The following is an 18,721-nucleotide window of genomic DNA, read 5'->3' as shown; positions in this document are numbered from 1 at the left end:
CCACAGACATGTTGCTGGACATTCTCCTACCCTCAACTCTTCTTGACTGGTAAATAGACTCTGAACTCTTTCATTTCCCTCCCTTTTATGTCTTGGGACCTTGTCTGTTTCTTGTGTGCGTGCTTTGAATGTACCCCTATATTTTCTCCAAATCTCCTCAAGTGTAAGTTAAATTGTCATCTGTATTTAAAAGGATTTCTACCTGGGAAAAGGACCCCATAAACATTGGTATAAAGTTCCCACAGATACCCAGCCTTTTGCTAGTACTCTACAAAATTCCCATGCAGGATCCATTTAGGGTACCTTGGGTCAGTTCATACCTGGCAGATCTCCTGTGTGTACCGCAAAGACTTTATGTCCCACGTGCTTTGGGAGATCTTCCCAGGGATTCATGGGCCCAGTTCTGATCATGACCACAGCACACAAGGAGAAGAGGCTTCCCAGCTGTTTTCATACAGCCTTTGGGGAAGACGGTATATAAATGTAATAAATAAATAAATATCCTGAAACATTTGGGGAAATGGATTATTTAGGATATTTCTGTACCACCATTTAAGAGTCATGCTCAGGTTTACAGTTACAATAAATGAACAATATATAGCAAGCCATCAAAAACAAGCGAACACTCATGTGATACCAAGTACTTGTGATGGAGAGTCTGCCAGATGTGAATTGGTCTGGACAAGGATGCCTAGAAGAAGAAGAAGAATTGGTTCTTATATGCCGCTTTTCTCTACCTGAAGGAGTCTCAAAGCGGCTTACAATCACCTTCCCTTTCCTCTCCCCACAACAGACACCCTATGAGGTGGGTGAGGCTGAGAGAGCCCTGATATTCCTGCTCGGTCAGAGAAGTTTTCTGAGTGCTGTGGTGAGCCCAAGTTCACCCAGTTTGTTGCATGTGGGGAATCGCAGATTCAAACTCAGCTTGCCAGATTAGAAGTCCGCACTCCTAACCACTATACCAAGCTGGCCTACGAGCAATTGTACCTCTATATCCCATCAAGGTCTTAAAGCCAACAGGCTGCTTGACCTGGAAAAGGCAGTAATATAACAAGAAGATATTGCTGTTCAATACTCACTACAAACAAACAATGGTTAATTGCATCAGCTATATATTTGCATATATCTAACACAAGGTTAAAATCCAGGTTCACTAACAGAATGATTAAATGATAGAAGAACAAACAGCTTTCTTATTCAGGTAAGAAGCCAGAAATTTTCTCCTCAGATCTGAATAAATTACACACAAAAAGAAGCTCTCAATAGTTTCTACAGAAGATCAATCAGAGATACCAGCTCTGGTTTCTCTTCCTTGGCCTGTGCATTGTTCATGTCAGGCAGCAAGTAGGAATATTGCATCTCTATATTACACTTAGTGGGTGCATGCTATTTATTTAGGAGACATGTTTGCTTAGTATGGAATTAATACACACTTTTATACTGTGTGGGCTTAAATGTGTGTCCCATAATGTACAAGACAGTGACATTTTTGTGTGTGCTTTGTATACTGAGCATGCCATGAGAAGCTGTGGCCAATTGTGGCTACCTTAGCAGCTTATAACATATCTTTTAAACATGTTTTGCAAGAACATGCAGCATACAAACTAATTCTGTAACATATATAAAGTTTGATCAGTGTTCTGTTTGGTGAAGTATGGTGGTATGTTAATGTTGTTGTTGTTAGTTGCGAAGTCATGTCCGATTCATCGCGACCCCATGGACAGTGATCCTCCAGGCCTTCCTGTCCTCTACTTGGTGCTACTATTAGCACATGCTAATAACAAAAAATTTATAGAATCATATAATCATATAATCATAGAGTTGGAAGGGGCCATACAGGCCATCTAGTCCAACCCCCTGCTCAACGCAGGATTAGCCCTAAGCATCCTAAAGCATCCAAGAAAAGTGTGTATCCAACATTTGCTTGAAGACTGCCAGTGAGGGGGAGCTCACCACCTCCTTAGGCAGCCTATTCCACTGCTGAACTACTCTGACTGTGAAATTTTTTTTCCTGATATCTAGCCTATATCGTTGTACTTGAAGTTTAAACCCATTACTGCGTGTCCTCTCCTCTGCAGCCAACAGAAACAGCATCCTGCCCTCCTCCAAGTGACAACCTTTCAAATAAGAGGGCTATCATGTCCCCTCTCAACCTCCTTTTCTCCAGGCTGAACATTCCCAAGTCCCTCAACCTATCTTCATAGGGCTTGGTCCCTTGGCCCCAGATCATCTTCGTCGCTCTCCTCTGTACCCTTTCAATTTTATCGATGTCCTTCTTGAAGTGAGGCCTCCAGTACTGCACACAGTACTCCAGGTGTGGTCTGACCAGTGCCGTATACAATGGGACTATGACATCTTGTGATTTTGATGTGATGCCCCTGTTGATACAGCCCAAAATGGCATTTGTCTATTTACCGCTGCATCACACTGCCTGCTCATGTTTAGCTTACAATCCACAAGTACCCCAAGGTCTTGTTCACATACAGTGTTACCTAGAAGCGTATCCCCCATCCAGTAGGCATGCTTTTTATTTTTCTGACCCAGATGCAGAACTTTACACTTATCTTTATTAAATTGCATCTTGTTCTCATTTGCCCATTTTTCCATTGTGTTCAGATTTCGTTGAACTCTCTCTATCTTCCGGAGTATTTGCCAGTCCTCCCAATTTGGTGTCATCTGCAAACCTGATGAGTAGTCCCTCCACCCCCTCATCTAGATCATTAATAAATATGTTAAAAAGTACCGGGCCGAGCACCGAGCCCTGAGGTACCCCGCTACTCACCTCTCTCCGGTCTGATGAAACACCATTGACAACAACTCTTTGAGTGCGGTTCTCTAACCAATTCCCTATCCACCTAACTATCTGAAAATCCAGATTGCAGTCCTTCAACTTATCCATCAGAACATCATGGAGAACCTTGTCAAAAGCTTTATTACAATCCAAGTAAATGACATCAACCGAATTTCCCCGATCCAGCAAACCTGTTACTTGGTCAAAAAAGGAAACTAGGTTGGTCTGGCAGGACCTGTTGAAGACAAATCCATGCTGACTTCCTTGGATCACCAAATTGTCCACCAGAAGTTTGCAGATCGCTCCCTTTAATATCTGCTCCATTATCTTCCCCACAACAGAGGTCAGACTCACTGGTCTGTAGTTTCCCAGGTCATCCTTCCTCCCTTTTTTGAAGATTGGAATAACGTTATTTGGTAGTTGTGACAATAAGGGCCATTCCGCACTCGTTCAAAATTGCACGATGGTTGCAAATTGAAATCGCTACTGTTTTGCTGTTATGCACAACGTAGTTGACAATCTGCAACACCTGAAACCGATCTGCAAAAAGCGCTTCGTTGTAGCGCTTTCAGGGAAATCCCCAAAAGTGGATTCACCCTCCGGAAAGCGCTACACTCTTGCAACCAATCTGCAAGACTAGCGGGAAAGTTCTGTGCGTTACCATTGTTGCGGTTTCTGCAAAGTCCCTCCTCCTAGCTCTCTCCTCTGATCTTCCGGCGAAGCGATCGCCATTTTTTTTCCTCGGAGCGAGCTGAGATCAACACATCGGCAAGCCTTCGTTTACCCAGCGAGGCTTCCCTGGCTGCAGTCCCTCCCCAGAGCTGTTTTAAGTCACCAAGCACCAAGCAACACACAGCCCCGTTTGCTGGTTTATTTTCCCTTTATTTTTCACTGTATTTTCGGCTGAAAATTGCGTCCGTGCGGGGGGGGGGTGTTATTTTTTTTTCACTCGGGGGGAGCGTGGCAACGATGAAACGGCAACTCAAACACCACCTGCTAGCTAGATGGGTCTCTCCATTGCAACGAATCAACGCAGATTTGTTCCAATGTGTGTGTGTGTTTTTTTTAAAACCTTCCTTAAAGAGAAAGGGGCTTTTTGGGAGCATGATAACGGCCGCCCATTGGCTGCTTGACGGCCAGGGGCGGGACAAAGCTCGGCAGTATCGCTTCCTGGCTAGCGATTTTTGCCAAGACCGGAAACCTGTGGGAAACGATAGAAACGCAACTGGATTCCACTACAAAGGCAGGTATGCATAACGACGAATTCCACTATTTAAAATTGCGTTTTTTTGTTCCGCAACCAATTTGCTTCATAGATCCTGGTGCGGAATGGCCCTAGTTTTTGACACTGTTAGCTTTACCTTTTCTAATATAATAACATTGCGGTTACTTTGTGCATTCTTTTTCTTCTCTTTCTTTTTTGAATAGCTAGTTTGAAGCATATATTTTTGAGAAATGATATTCAATAACAGTGCATGATTTCTGTTGAACTTTTAGGTCTTTGAGTCAAGTAGAAAGACTACTTTGATGACCAAAGTGTTCCTACCCCCTCCAACTAACTTCATATTGAAAAGCAAAGATGTTCTAGATGAGGTGGAGTTTAGCTGTGAACAGCAAGTTAAACCTTCATATGGAGCAGTGGGAAGCAGTAAGATAACCACATCTCCTTCACTGTTTTTTTTCTGGGGCGGGGTATTAATATTTTTTTATTTTTAAAAACAAGACAAATAGAAAAGGCACACAAAAGAAAGCGGAACCATACAAGAGATTGTACATATAAATCATTATACATTACTGGGTGTATGAAAAAGAAAATATTTCTCCCCAACATCTTCCTCATTATAATTCTCAAGACATTCTCAATAAAATAATATAATCCTTCCTTTAGATGTTTTAAATTTCAAATTTCACAGCTGGTGTATTTTACAACCACCTAGCCATAGCTTTCAATATAACCCAAAGTCCAAAGGAAAGTCTACTATATATATCACAATGAAAAACAAAGGCTATATCTGTTCAGAATCCACTTCCTTTTACCTCTGTTTCCAAAAGTTATTCTCATTCTGCTTTTGCATTGTAATTCGCTTATATGCATCATGATATATTTATTTACATTCGAAGCTAGTCACTTGCTTGAATAAAACTATTCGATCTCTTAATTTCACCATTACTGTGTGGTCAACAGGTTTATTTTCCTACTAGAAGTTAAGCCTGCTGTATCCGAAATACAGTGGGTGCTAGCGGGCATTGGGTGGGAGCGGGTAGCCCCCCCTGGCCTCCCCCGCCCACCCCCCTCCCCCCCAAGCTCCCAGCTTCAGCGCGGGGCTCGGAGCACATTGATTTGCTGCTGTCCTGTAAGTCAAGTCCCAATTTTCTAGTCCTCAAGCTTTTAATTGACACTGGCAGATTTCAGTGGCTAATGACATTTGCCCTGAATGTGTCTTAGTTAACAAAAGAAGCCTTAGCCATAAATTACACATGTTGCAATGACTTTCAAGCCACTTCAGTCAAGCAAAAACAACTGTAAGGATATTTTTGGATAGTTTTGTTTAATTCTAAGTGAAGACTTAGTTATTGTGTATAAATGTTAGCAGCGAATAAGCTAAGTATTATTTTAAATATAATACAACCATAATTTAAAAAAAAAAACCTAATTTCAGTAATGTTTATGTTACAGATGTTTCTTTTTTCCTTGAAGAAAATGAAATCGAAGAACTATGTCTTCTGATATCAGGAAAAGTAATATATTCTTTATCTTGGGCCACTGATGACAGAGCCTTTCCCTCAGCTCCTTCATTTCAGTCTGCACATCTTGCTTGCAACAGGTAGTTTTATACATTATTTATTTGCTGAGTAGAATTTCATGCTTGGGGGGGTAGGAAATAGGGGTGACTCCAAACCCCCCCCCCCCACACACACACACTGCCTTAGAAATCAGCCTTAATGAGGACCATAAGTTCATAACTCAGCAAACCCCTTAGCCCATCGGAAAGCAACACAGTCAGCCGCCAGTGTGTGTGTTGTTTGTCAAACGAGATCACAATTTTATTTGCAATTCTCCTTTTAATTTGAAATGTTTGTTTTTCCAGTATTCAAAGGAATTTAGAGGCAAGAAAAGGAACTGCAGCGTTGTGGCATTCTGACCTGCAGACGCTTATTAAATGGGCAAAAGAAATCAACCTTGATCCTAATGACCCTGAGTATTTAGATTTGATGGAGTTAATTATGGTAATAATAATAATAATAATAATAATAATAATAATAATAATAATGTTTCAGCAATTAATTATTAGGAGGAAATGTATGATAGAAAAGGAACCTCTGTTTGAAGTGCGGAATGGTCAGATAGAAATATATCAAGAAGCTAAATTATGACACTGATTCCATAATGATTTTGGACACTGTCAGGAGTTGGATTTCAAAAATTGTGTAATGAATTTAGGTAGGAAAGGCAGCTGTCTTTAGGTAGGAAAGGCAGTCTTTGTCCCTTATTTTAATTCTTCATGATTCTCCCTTACCATGAATATGGCCGCAACCTCTCTTCTCATAATGAATGCATTGTCAGAAGAAAGCCAGGATAGGATTCTTGCTTATGTTTTTTGAGTCAGAACTATTTTTGTTTCTGTTCCTCCTATATTCTTTTCCTTTCATAATTTTCTCTTTCTGAAATGTCTTCCATGTCCCTAGCGCAAGTAGGAGGAGCCAAGATTATGTGTCTATACTAGCAAATATAATTTAGCAAAAGGATCATGTTCCTTGCAATCGCTGTTGCTCTGATGTCACTACCCAAATTAATTGATGGCTATGGCACCAAGAAATAGCTTCCACCACTTGCTCACTCATCTCTGGGGGAGGAGAGGGAGCTTGATAGCACTGGCATGGAGCTGCCTCTTCCTCCCTTTGCATGTAACCATGGTGGAAACACATAACTCTCTTCTTGCTCTAGTGAGCAAATAATGGAAGTAGCAGCTGCCTGTTGCCATTGGAATTCGCTTCCTAGACCACCCTCTCCCCACCCCACTTTGAGGAAAGTGAATAGGGAGTGGTGATTCTGGGCTGGCAAGTTATCGGTTAGCCATACATCCACCCAAGTGACGGGCAGCTACTCAAACTCTGCCCCTCTCTGAATTTTGTATGCTTGTGTTTCCTTCCAGTAATATGGTATTGAATGTAAAACAGATGAAGGCATAAGTCCTTGTCACTTTTCTGGAATTTAATGTGACTAACACAGAGATTTTGCAGAACCCTTAAAGCTGGCAGAACCCCATGCATTGATCTTTTTCAACATGCAAAGTCTCCCCGACTTTTCCTTATAGGTTCTGCATGCTTATATTTAATATACCACGTGGGGATGAAATGTTAGTGCTTAAAATAGTAATGTGTTTATTTTTAAAAAGATTTATTTGCTGTAGTTGACTTATCTCCTAAGCGTTTCAATGTAGATTTTTTGTTCTTTAATAGTATGCAAAATCCCAGGAGCAGAATGACTCGAATTGCTTTCGTCTTGAACAGCTGCAAGAAGAATTTAACTTTGTTACTGTAGAAGAGATTAGAAAATGTAAACGTTTCCAGCTGTTACAGTTGAGAAACACAGGACAGTTAGATTTCTTTCCATTTCAGCAAATTCCCCTCTTTGATAGAGAGATACCAGATATAATCTTTCAGGTATTGCATTCAGTCATGTAAATTGTCCTTTAATTTGGCATAATGCTTGAATTCCATCTTGTTTCTCCTCATTCTGATGCCATGCTGTGCATGTACATACAATGCAGATCACTTTTAGTGGCTATATAATACCTGTACAATGCAAACCCTAAACAAAGTTACATCTTTCTAAGCCCATTGAAGTCAACAAACTTAGGAGGGTATAGCTTCTTAGGATGGCATGGTAAGATCTGGAGCTTTAAAATATCCTTCCACATTCTTGTCTTATGTGAAGTGCTGTCCCAAGAGCCTAATTGGAACAAAATTCTTGCATTGAGAAGTTCTGACCTTTTCACACATATAGGTGAGACAAGCGGACTGAGAATCTGGGGAGGATTTTGTGAAGAGTAAGCATGGTTAAACCACTAAATATTTTAGTTACTAAAAACAAATACACATCTGTACACATCTGCCAAGCCTTTTTGATTAAGAAGCAGTACCATTTCAAATTTCTGATGAATAGCTGCTTCCAGTAGTCTGAGATCAGAAGCAGTTTATTCTGGTATGCCCATCAAAAAAGGAGGGAAATATATATGTAGCAACTAATTCAGCATTTCTTAAGTAACATGGGGGGGGGGGAGAAAATACATAAAGATAAGATTTTTCAGGAAAATTGGTAGAAATTCAGTCAGATAAGAAAAGAAAAGAAAAATTGGTCTAAACAAGGAAGCTGTTTGTTCTAAACAAGTCAGGTGAAAATCATGTAAAAGTTACAAGTGTCCACTTATTAAAATTAGAACACCATTCATGCTAGAAACTGTCTTGTTGGTTGAACATTTCAGTAAAGATTTCATGTTTAGTCATGAAAATAATTTTATTTCAGGAACATGGAAGACAATTAAGGGAGGACATTTTGATAACCGACGTAGATGTCATTTCTGCACAAAGGAATACTTCTGCCTGCTTTCTTAGTAAGGTCTGACAGTTTTATGGCTTGTGACACTATTAGCAAAATTAATGCTTGTGAAATTAGCTGCTGTTCTGGAAAACCAGCTTGTGTTCTTTCAGTACAAAGCATTATTGTGCAAAGTTTAGGTCACTACTTGTGGCGTCATGTCAGCAATGCAAACCTGCCAAGGTTACATAGCAGCATAAGTAGTTGTTACCAGCAACAGTCACTGAGTGTGCTGTTCTTCAGTCTTAGGCCCCTGAGTAGGACAAATCCAAATAATAAGAACAGTGTATCACAGATCCAAAAAAAGGAAGGAACAGGCAGATCAGCCCACACAGCATTTGCTTGCTTTTATCTTGAAGAAATAGCATTGCTTTTTTAGCAAACTGAATACAGTGAATTGTAATTGGAGCTGATGGTCAGATTCTTGAAGCCCTTCTGTATCGCATTATCCTGTCATATCCACACGGGTAAAAAAAATTGTATTGGGACTGTTTGACGTTTTTGTTACTGCCGTGCTCTGATTTGAGAATGACTTGTAGACGTGTCAGTGTGTCTTATGCTATAACATTCTAGACTGATTTCATCAGATGTTGGAGGCGAAGCAGAGTTGGCCCTGGTTAGTACATGGGGAGAGCACCAGAGAAGTCCAGGATTGTTACTCAGAGGCAGGCCATGGCAAACCACCTCTGTTCCTCCCTGGTCTTGAAAACCCTATGAAGTCACCCTAAATTAGCTGCTAGTTGATGGTACTTTCTACCATATAAACATTTTAGATTTAAATGTATTATGTATTTTCTGATGTCGCTATAGCAGCACAATATATTGGACACAGCTGGGGTTCTTAATAAAGGTACATGGCTACTTTATTAAATAGGAGGAAGGCTGCTATTATGTATAAGAATACATGGCCTGGCCATCTTTCTTTTTCCCCCTGCCCTCCCCTGCCTTGAAGTTTAGTCCAGCAGTATTAAGTTTGCTCGATGTCTATACTAAAAAAGTCCCCTCACTTAACTTTCTTAGTTCATTGACAGTGAATAGAATTACATCGTTTAAAGTCCATCGTTTCTGTTTAAGACTGCACTGGTGACACTCATCCGAAGATATAGAGAAATTACGTCTTGCGTAGCTAAAAGCCATTATGTTTTCGTTTCAACCTGATTTTATGTTTGTGCTTCTTTACAGATGAAAAAACAAATCACAAAGCAAATCATAAACATTAGGCACAAATACAATTTATCTGATATAGTGAATGATTATGAAGAAATTATTTCAATGAGGTACACAATTAAAGAAAAAATCTTTATTTCTAAGCTTTAGGGAGGGGGAGATGGCATGGTCTAATGTAATTTTGTCAGATTTTGGAAGCCAAGCAGGGAGGGAGGCCACCAAAAAAGGTTATGTAGAGGAAGGTAATGGCAAACCACCTCTTCTTCTTAACTGCCTTGAAATCAAAGCCCCTTACGGGGATCAACATCAGTCACCTGTAACTTGACGGCACTTTACACACACACACACATTTTGGTTTTGGTAAAGTTGAGCTGGGTTTAGGAGGATAATTTTTAGGAAGTGCTTGCTTAATAGTATGCGTTATCTAGTTTATAGTATTTGTCATTCATATAAAACGTGATTGGGAAAACACCAAGTTTAAAAGTTTCCATAAGTATAAAGAAAAATAACGCTACAAGGCACAGACTTAAGCTTTACCGTTTTCTTTTGTGAACTACTTTATTAAATAGGTTTTAGTAAAGTTGAGCTAGGTTTGGGAGAATAATTTTACCATCAATAATTTCATTTTTTTTAAAGCCAATTGAGGAATGTAATTTTCAAGCTTGGTGAACGTAGAAGACATTTAAAGCCACAAAGGAAAGAGAGACGGACGGTGTCAGCACAGACCGTCTCTGATGGAGATGTTAAACTTCTTGTCAGAATATTAAGAGCATATAACATTCCTGCAAGAAAGGCAGCAGTAACTAAGTAAGTGTTTGTAGAGAATGAACGGATTGCAAATGTCTCAGGGAAAACTGTCTATGCCTGCTGTATGTATTTACAATATGCAGGAAGTTGTATGTTACTTCTAAGGTGTTTTATGCAGGGGGGCAGGCTTGTGTGCTGCAGTGGCTACTGACTGAGCGTTTCCACCACGAAGCCTCCACAGGGCATATCCCTCACCCCACATTCAGTACCCAGATTTCTGCAGAGGTTTTAAAGTCACCAATTGTCCACTTTTGGTCTTTCCTCTCATTTTAAAAAAATCTACAGGGCTAAGTAAAGGTGATTTAGTGATTAAAGACCCTAGAAAGGATACGAACTTTCAAGAAATGTTGGCCAAAGCCCACAGTGTGTGCTCTCCCCTACTATTCATCTTAGCTTGCAGGATTCCCTCAGCAATGTGCATGTTGCCTCTCAATACTAGCTGTTCCAAGATCTTGCCATGTGTTTGCAGTAGCTAGATTAATGTACTACCATCTGCAGTCTTGACAGGAAGACACAATAATATTCCATTTCATGATAGATGCTGTCCTTGTTCTGATGACCCTATGGAAACATTGGTTTGCATGCTTGTCCATTGCAGATTTTATGTGCAAGCATACTTCGTTTTATTGGATCCTGTGTTGGTTGATTTTTTAAAAATCTGTTCTTTGAGCTGGAGACTCTCAAAATCTTGTTGGTAGGCGCTTATCAAAGAACTACTGTATCTAATGATATTTTTTAGTAATCAATATTTTTATTTTATCTTGTTAGAAAATTAATAAATACATTATAAAAAAGATCTACTGTATCTGTGGCTAAGGTTCTATTCATTGCAATGAAAATACGGGCTGAATTAATGTCCTGTGTATAATTTACTTGGTTTCTACCTTGTAGTTGTTTTAAGATGAATGATGTATGCTAAGATTTAATGTAGGCAATTAATTTTAAAGACTTTTTTCCTTCTTGTTCCCAAATGGCTTGTTGACCATAATAAAAACTGAACTGGACTGCAAATCATTACAATGATATAAATATCTGTGGATCAGATTCTTTGAATTTCCACTTTTTTGTTTTTTAAAAGCAAATAAATACATATCTGCCTGCTTTGATTGCAGACATACAATAGGAAAGTCACATCTCTTCAACAAAAGAGGCTAGAGACATTAAATAATTAAATCTAGAAATTCAGAGAACCTGATATACACATGACTCTGTTATAATGAGGTAACATTATTCCATTGCCAGAGATGCACATGATTCCAACTTCCAATAAAGTCTGAGCATTTATAAGAAAACTTTATGACATCATCACTCTGCTACCCTTTCAGTTAACTGGCAGCACCAATGTCTTGCCAGGCTTTGGTATGATGTTTTCCTGCACTCTTTATTCCTTCCCTTTCTGGTTCTTAAAACTGCCCAGGACATGCCAGAAAGACAGCATCCCTGGTGTAAGGCGCCCTGGGTTGTCCCATGGTATGGATTCAGGCATTGAGAAAAACTACGCTTGTCTGATTCCAATGGCATTGCCACTGAAGGAGGGGAATAAGGCAAGCCTCTCATAGGGGTCTCCACAAGTCCTCCTTTTTGCTGTCCCACTGTCAAGTAAGTTGGTGAGAGGCAGTGAAATGAGTTCAGTAGATCTGAAAGTATTACAGGGTTTTTGATGGATGGATGTTACTTAAATTCCATTATATTCCACTAACATCACTGAGTCTCAATTTGGTCAAAACTGAACAATATTCTGATTTGAGGAGTAAAATCATTTGGTTTGATAAGCTCAGTTTGAACTGAGCGGATGGAATGTATCCATAGCTAATTAGAAGGAAATCAGTTTAACAGAAAAACCTGGGAACTCAAGGGCCATTGATAGTCATACAGATCATATTTAAGAAGTACTTGCTTTACTGCACCCTGTCACCCACAACACATTGTTGGGATTTTGTTCTATTTTTATCTGCAGTTCAGCTGTGCTATGAAAGACTATTTTGGTGCAGAGATACACAGAAAGGTTTTGTGAGAGTGAAAATTATGTTTGGCTCAAAAGTTGCCAGATTCTTTTCAAATTCAGTCACCGAGTATATTCTGAAACAAAATACACTTTATGAGGCTGTGTGCTCCTAAAAATGCTTGGCTTTTTAGCAAATGATTTGCATTACTAAGCAGCAGACTTTACCCTGCAGTACATGCAAACAGTTATTTCCTGTCAGAGAGAGCAAGTGTGGTGTAGTGGTTAAGAGCGGTGAACCAAGTTTAATTCCCCACTCCTCCACTTGCAGCCAAGCTGGGTGACCTTGGGCCGGTCAGTTCTCTTACAACTCTTCTCACAGATCAGTTGTCTTAGAGCTCTCTCACCCACCCCCCTCCCCCAACCTCAACTGAGTGTCTGTTGTGGGGAGAGAAATGGAAAAGTGCTTGCAAGCCACATGAGGCTCCTTTGGGTAGGGGAAAAGGGGTATAAAAAAAGAGCTCTTCAGCATCAGCATTGCCATACAGACAAATCACATAACGCATTCCTTAGTTGAGGTCCCATTGAGTTCAGCAGAGCAGCAAGATTCTGTTGAATTGCCTCATTAACAACTGCATTATTCCCGTTGTTGCCTAACTTTATTTATGTGACACACACACACACCAAAAAAAACTGTTAATTTGTAAACGAATTTGAGAATCTGCAGCATGGAAGGAAGCAAGCAGTTGTTTTTACCCTTCAGAACTCTTCATAAGAGTGTCGGCAGCTGTTCATTCTGAAGTTTAGTTGGAGACATGAACTCAAATGTTGGATTTCTTATTCACTCCGAAGCTTTCTCAGTTAGGGTTCATGAAACCCTGGGGTTTCTTGACTACCCTGGATGCGTTTCCTGAATGGGGGCAGTTAATTAATTTGTATCAATTGTTTAAATGTGTTAAACATTTATTGGATGATATGACCACATATGGTCATGTTGACCTGCACGCCCCTAATGGCCAATGATGGGCCTGGAGGGGGCGGGGTGGGGTTCCTGATGGGCAGGTCCACAGCTTTGCTTCCCAACCATATTCTGCAGGATCATGCCACTTCTAGGGTTTCTCGAAGCTTGAAGAATGATTCAGGGGTTTCTCAACAGTTAAAAAGTTGAGAAAGGCTGCTCTAGGTGTTAACCCATGAACCTGCCTTCTACTGAATCAGACCCTTGGTCCATCAAAATCAGTATTGTCTACGCAGACTGGTAGATGGTCTCCAAGGTCTCAGGCAGAGGCCTTTCACGTCACCTACTGCCAGACCCTTTAACTGGAAATGACAGGGATTGAACCTGGGACCTCACATGCTCTACCACTGAGCCACAGCTCCTCTCACCCATTATAGCTTAGCAGAACCTAGTAAATTGGTCTCTGCGTTTTTGTGTGTGTGTGATTAGGTTCAAATTGTATTTAATTACATTTTACCCTGTACTTGCTACATTTCATGGCTCCATGAATCTGGCTGTTTGTTTTTCATATCCCTCAATCAAATGACTGCAGAGTAAGGATTCTCCTTGTTTCATCTGAAGAAATAGACTCTACAAATATTTTGTCAAGAATACATTTTTGTTAATCTTGCAGATGCCCCATGCTTATTTTTAACCACGGACTGTTTCTGATGGCCAGAGAGCTTCACATCTGTTCTCAAATGAATGAAGGAGGTGAACTGCCAGGAGACATGTTGTCATAGTCTTTGGGGGCTTTTTGTTTTGTTGAAGCAACTGACTGATACTTTCAGCAGATGAAAGGGTGTATAATTATTGGATTGCTGAGAATAGTAGTTGAGGCTGTGTCATACATTACAGCAGCAGTCAGATGCCCCTTTGGCATACATGCTGCTACAACATTTGTGGTCATGTCAGAAAGACATGTGGTTGGGTCTGACGATTGGCAGTATTCTCCCACCCATAATATCTTCTTCCTTAGGACACCAGCAGAAATTTCTAGAAATTACTGCTGAAACCCAATACACAAGATGGTATCTGCTTCTCCCCTGTTCAATTATGTATTTGTCAAAGTTTTGTATTGCAGATTGGAAACTGAAGCCTAGCCATTTGTGTGTGTGGTTAGATAGTAAAGGTAAACATGATAGGAAGGTGGAAACATCCCATCTAATCCAAGGCCTCCTGAAAGAACATTCAGGCAGTGGAGTTATGCATACACAGTGATCTTTCTTCCTGGCTTTAGTGAACTTCAAGCCTTTCCATATCCTGCACATAAAAATCCCCAAGCATGTGCAAAGGCGCATATTAGTCTCTTGCAAAGCCATATATGTGTAGGTGTGAGAGGATTTGGCTGCAATTTGAGGAAGTTGAAAGAAGAATTCCATTGCAATAGTGTATAACTACCGAAGTGTAGCAGGTATAAATGCATTCAGAGGCAGGGCTAAGGACAGAGCAGGCAGCCCTACAGGTGGGACAATGTGCAAACTATGGCATGGCTCAGTCCAGTTTCAAATGTTCAAGGGCAGAAGTCAGGAACTGTGACTGCCTGTAAACAGATGAATCCAAATAGGTAAACTAGGTGAAGCAGACTACAAGGCAAATATTTAGTACCTATGTATGCACTGTGGGCTCAACAACAAATTATTCAGGAGATGTGATCAGGATCCCTTACTGTTAAAAGTGTTATTAACCATGGAGGCAGAGTTATACTGGGGCATGGTCCTGGCAGGGTCCTGACCCCTTTCTCCCAAAGCAAATTCTGCTTTCTAGTTACTTGCTATCTTGTAGATTATAAAAATTGCTCTTTGTTTTCTTCTCTCAATCGGGCTCTTCTAATACACAACTTAAAATATCCTTTTCCCTTTTTTTGACGTGAAATAATTTTTATTTGGCAAAATTATACAGAAGAACTATACAAGAGCAAGCTTAACATCCCTGATGACCACAATGGGGTAGTTACTGACCTGGAGCCAGACATCCTGGAATGTGAAGTCAAATGGGCCTTAGGAAGTCTGAGCAACAATAATGCTAGTGGTGGTGACAGCATTCCAGTTGAACTATTCAAAATCTTAAAGGACGATGCAGTAAAAGTGCTACACTCAATATGCCAGCAAATTTGGAAAACTCAACAATGGCCACAGGATTGGAAAAGATCAGTTTACATTCCAATCCCAAAGAAGGGCAATGCCAAAGAATGTTCAAACTACTGCACCATTGCACTAATTTCTCATGCTAGCAAAGTTATGCTCAAAATCCTACAAGCTAGGCTCCAGCAATATGTGGACCGAGAACTTCCAGAAGTACAGGCAGGATTTCGAAGAGGCAGAGGAACTAGAGATCAAATTGCCAACATATGCTGGATCATGGAGAAAGCTAGGGAGTACCAGAAGAAGGTCTACTTCTGCTTCATTGACTATGCTAAAGCCTTTGATTGTGTGGAGCACAACAAATTGTGGCAAGTTCTTAAAGAGATGGGAATACCAGAGCATCTTATTTGTCTCTTGAGAAATTTATATGCAGGTCAAGAAGCAACAGTGAGAACTGAACATGGAATCACTGACTGGTTCAAAATTGAGAAAGGAGTTCGGCAAGGCTGTATACTGTCGCCTTGCCTATTTAACTTGTATGCAGAGCACATCATGAGAAATGCGGGATTAGAGGAGTCACAAATTGGGATCAAGATTGCAGGGAGAAATATCAACAACCTCAGATATGCAGATGATACCACTCTAATGGCAGAAAGTGAAGAGGAACTAAAGAGCCTGTTGATGCGGGTGAAAGAGGAGAGTGCAAAAGTTGGCTTGAAACTCAACATCAAGAAAACAAAGATCATGGCATCCGGCCCTCTCAATTCCTGGCAAATAGATGGGGAAGAAATGGAGATAGTGACAGATTTTATTTTCCTGGGCTCCAAGATCACTGCAGATGGGTACTGCAGCAAAGAAATTAAAAGACGCTTACTCCTGGGGAGGAAAGCTATCGCAAATCTAGCCAGCATCCTAAAAAGCAGAGACATCACCCTGACAACAAAAGTGCGTTTAGTCAAGGCTATGGTATTCCCAGTTGCAATGTATGGCTGCGAAAGTTGGACCATAAGGAAGGCCGAACATCAAAGAATTGAGGCTTTTGAACTCTGGTGCTGGAGAAGACTCTTGCGAGTCCCTTGGACTGCAAGGCGAACAAACCGGTCAGTCCTAGAGGAGATCAACCCTGACTGCTCTTTAGAAGGCCAGATCCTGAAGATGAAACTCAAATACTTTGGCCACCTCATGAGAAGGAAGGACTCCCTGGAGAAGAGCCTAATGCTGGGAGCGATCGAGGGAAAAAGAAGAAGGGGACGACAGAGAATGAGGTGGCTGGATGGAGTCACTGAAGCAGTAGGTGCAAACTTAAATGGACTCCGGGGAATGGTAGAGGACAGGAAGGCCTGGAGGATCATTGTCCATAGGGTCGCGATGGGTCGGACACGACTTTGCACATAACAACAACAACAACAAAAGTATTTTCTTTTTTTTCAGTTTTAATATTCCTTTTTGACTTGTCAACAAACTATAGGACTGAGGGAAAGAAAGAATTAAACACTTCCCTTGCCCTGATCTCTTTCATCTGTAATCTCCACCTCAAAAAAGATCTATTCTGTCATGAATCAAGAGAATATTCCTCTCCCCAGGGGTGTTGTAAACCTGCAGGCATGCCTCATTGTTGCAAAGACAATGGATAAAGAACATCAAAAGAACCAGAAAGTGGGAGAATTCAGAAATGTCTTTCGACCCTTGTGGAAAATGAAGGGTGGTGATTAGACCGAAATATTTGTGGAATGGGATTGGGGAGAGAAAGCTTCACTTTTTAATCTAGCATCCTCATCCTAGGCACAGTGCTGATTTCAGTTAGCACCCAATTGGGGCTGCAAGGTGACTTGAACTGCTAAACAATTTCTACTGAAGTTAGATATGAGTATTCTGCCAGTTGCACTGCAGATCCCACATTTTCATTATGTGTTAGGGTCCTCCATCCAACATTACGAGAAGATTATGGAATTTTGAATTGTCATCTTGATAGAGAAAATAATATCAGAATGTTGGTAATGAATTTAGTGGGTATGCCCTCTCATTTTGCTCATTATGAGACCGTTGGAAAGTAAGCTTGCATCATGAAGGTCCTTAGACTGGGACCTATTAAAAATATATTATCTTTACATATGAATGTAATTGCACAGGATCCAGTGTGATTCTATTAACTAGCACTATATAATATCAGTAGTCAGAAAATTGTGGTACATTTAAATGAGTGAAATGGCTGAAATTATTTGTGTTTAACTTCTGTAACATCTCTAGACCTGAAGTTGTTAATTCACAAGATTACTTACTGAATCGTACATTCCAAGGCCGACATTTGTCAGGGAAATCAGCCAAGACAGCTGATCCTTTCACTGAGGTAATTATATGAACTAACCATTTGTGTGTTAATTTCCTAATAATTTGTTCCTTATATAGAATTAAACAAAATACCAGTAAGCGTTTATACGCTATTTTCCTTATTTCTAGTTGATTTTTAAAAGGCCATATTTTTCATGATCCATATTACTATTATTGTTTTCCCATCATCATTATTATTATTAGTTTTGCCAGGTGCTCAGAGGACAGATAGGGCGCTAGTAGCCTTGCTTGCTGTGGATGCAAAAACACTTGTTGGGCTACTTTCGTGACCAGTGCCTCCATCAATAGGGACAAAGTAAGCAATAGGGCACTAGGATTCCAATGTAGTACAACAAATATTTCAACATAATAAACAGATTTCCAGGGAGTCTTCAAGCTTCAGTTGATTCTTTAATATTCAACATTCTAAATAGATCAGCTGAAGCTTGAAGACTTCCTGGGAGTCTATTTATTATATATACTAGAAATATAGCCCATTGCAGATTGAAATGCAATGGGCGCTAGCAGTTATCCCCCCCCCCGCTCCGTGGAGCAGCCTACCTAAAGCGTAGGAGGGAGGAAGAGCGGAGAGCCATTTGGAGGCATTCTCCCTCCCTCTCTTAGTTTCGTCCTTCCAGCTGCCCTGGCCGGTCGTAGCGAGCTCCTCAGGCTCTTCTCTGAGCTTGGCTGGCTGGCTGATGGGCAGGAGAAGGAGGCTTCGGGCCAGCGGCAGCAGCAAAATCATCGCAGCAGCAAGAGGCGATGGGGCGTCAGGGGCGGGGCGGACAGCGTCTCGGCGGCGGGCTGCGGGGCTCGCCGGTCCAGCTTCTGCGTGGGCGGCAGCTGATCCTGCAGGCGCCGCTTCCGCGAGTCTCCGACCCGAGCGCCATGTGCCCCACCACGCTTCCGGGACAGCAGCCACTCCGTGTCAGAGAGGGGCAGGAAGGGCAGAAAGCGTCAGGCCGCCGGGCAGGGAGCCCCCGACAGCCGCGCTCCGCACGACTGC

General features: G+C 41.0%; 1 protein-coding gene across 1 annotated transcript in view; it reads left to right on the top strand.

Moving 5' to 3' along the window:
* The window catches only part of CC2D2B (coiled-coil and C2 domain containing 2B), a 57,621-nt gene that overhangs the window by 17,367 nt on the left and 21,533 nt on the right, over window positions 1-18,721 (top strand). Inside the window, 8 exon segments of the mRNA XM_077350233.1 lie at window positions 4,289-4,439; window positions 5,469-5,616; window positions 5,881-6,019; window positions 7,253-7,456; window positions 8,319-8,411; window positions 9,573-9,667; window positions 10,194-10,364; window positions 17,635-17,734. Coding sequence (XP_077206348.1) covers window positions 4,289-4,439; window positions 5,469-5,616; window positions 5,881-6,019; window positions 7,253-7,456; window positions 8,319-8,411; window positions 9,573-9,667; window positions 10,194-10,364; window positions 17,635-17,734 — 1,101 coding nt within the window.

Source organism: Paroedura picta, chromosome 8 (assembly GCF_049243985.1).
Source record: "Paroedura picta isolate Pp20150507F chromosome 8, Ppicta_v3.0, whole genome shotgun sequence".
Lineage (NCBI taxonomy): Eukaryota > Metazoa > Chordata > Lepidosauria > Squamata > Gekkonidae > Paroedura > Paroedura picta.
The sequence above is the reverse complement of the archived record's forward strand: the minus strand, read 5'-3'. Positions and strand labels throughout refer to the sequence as shown.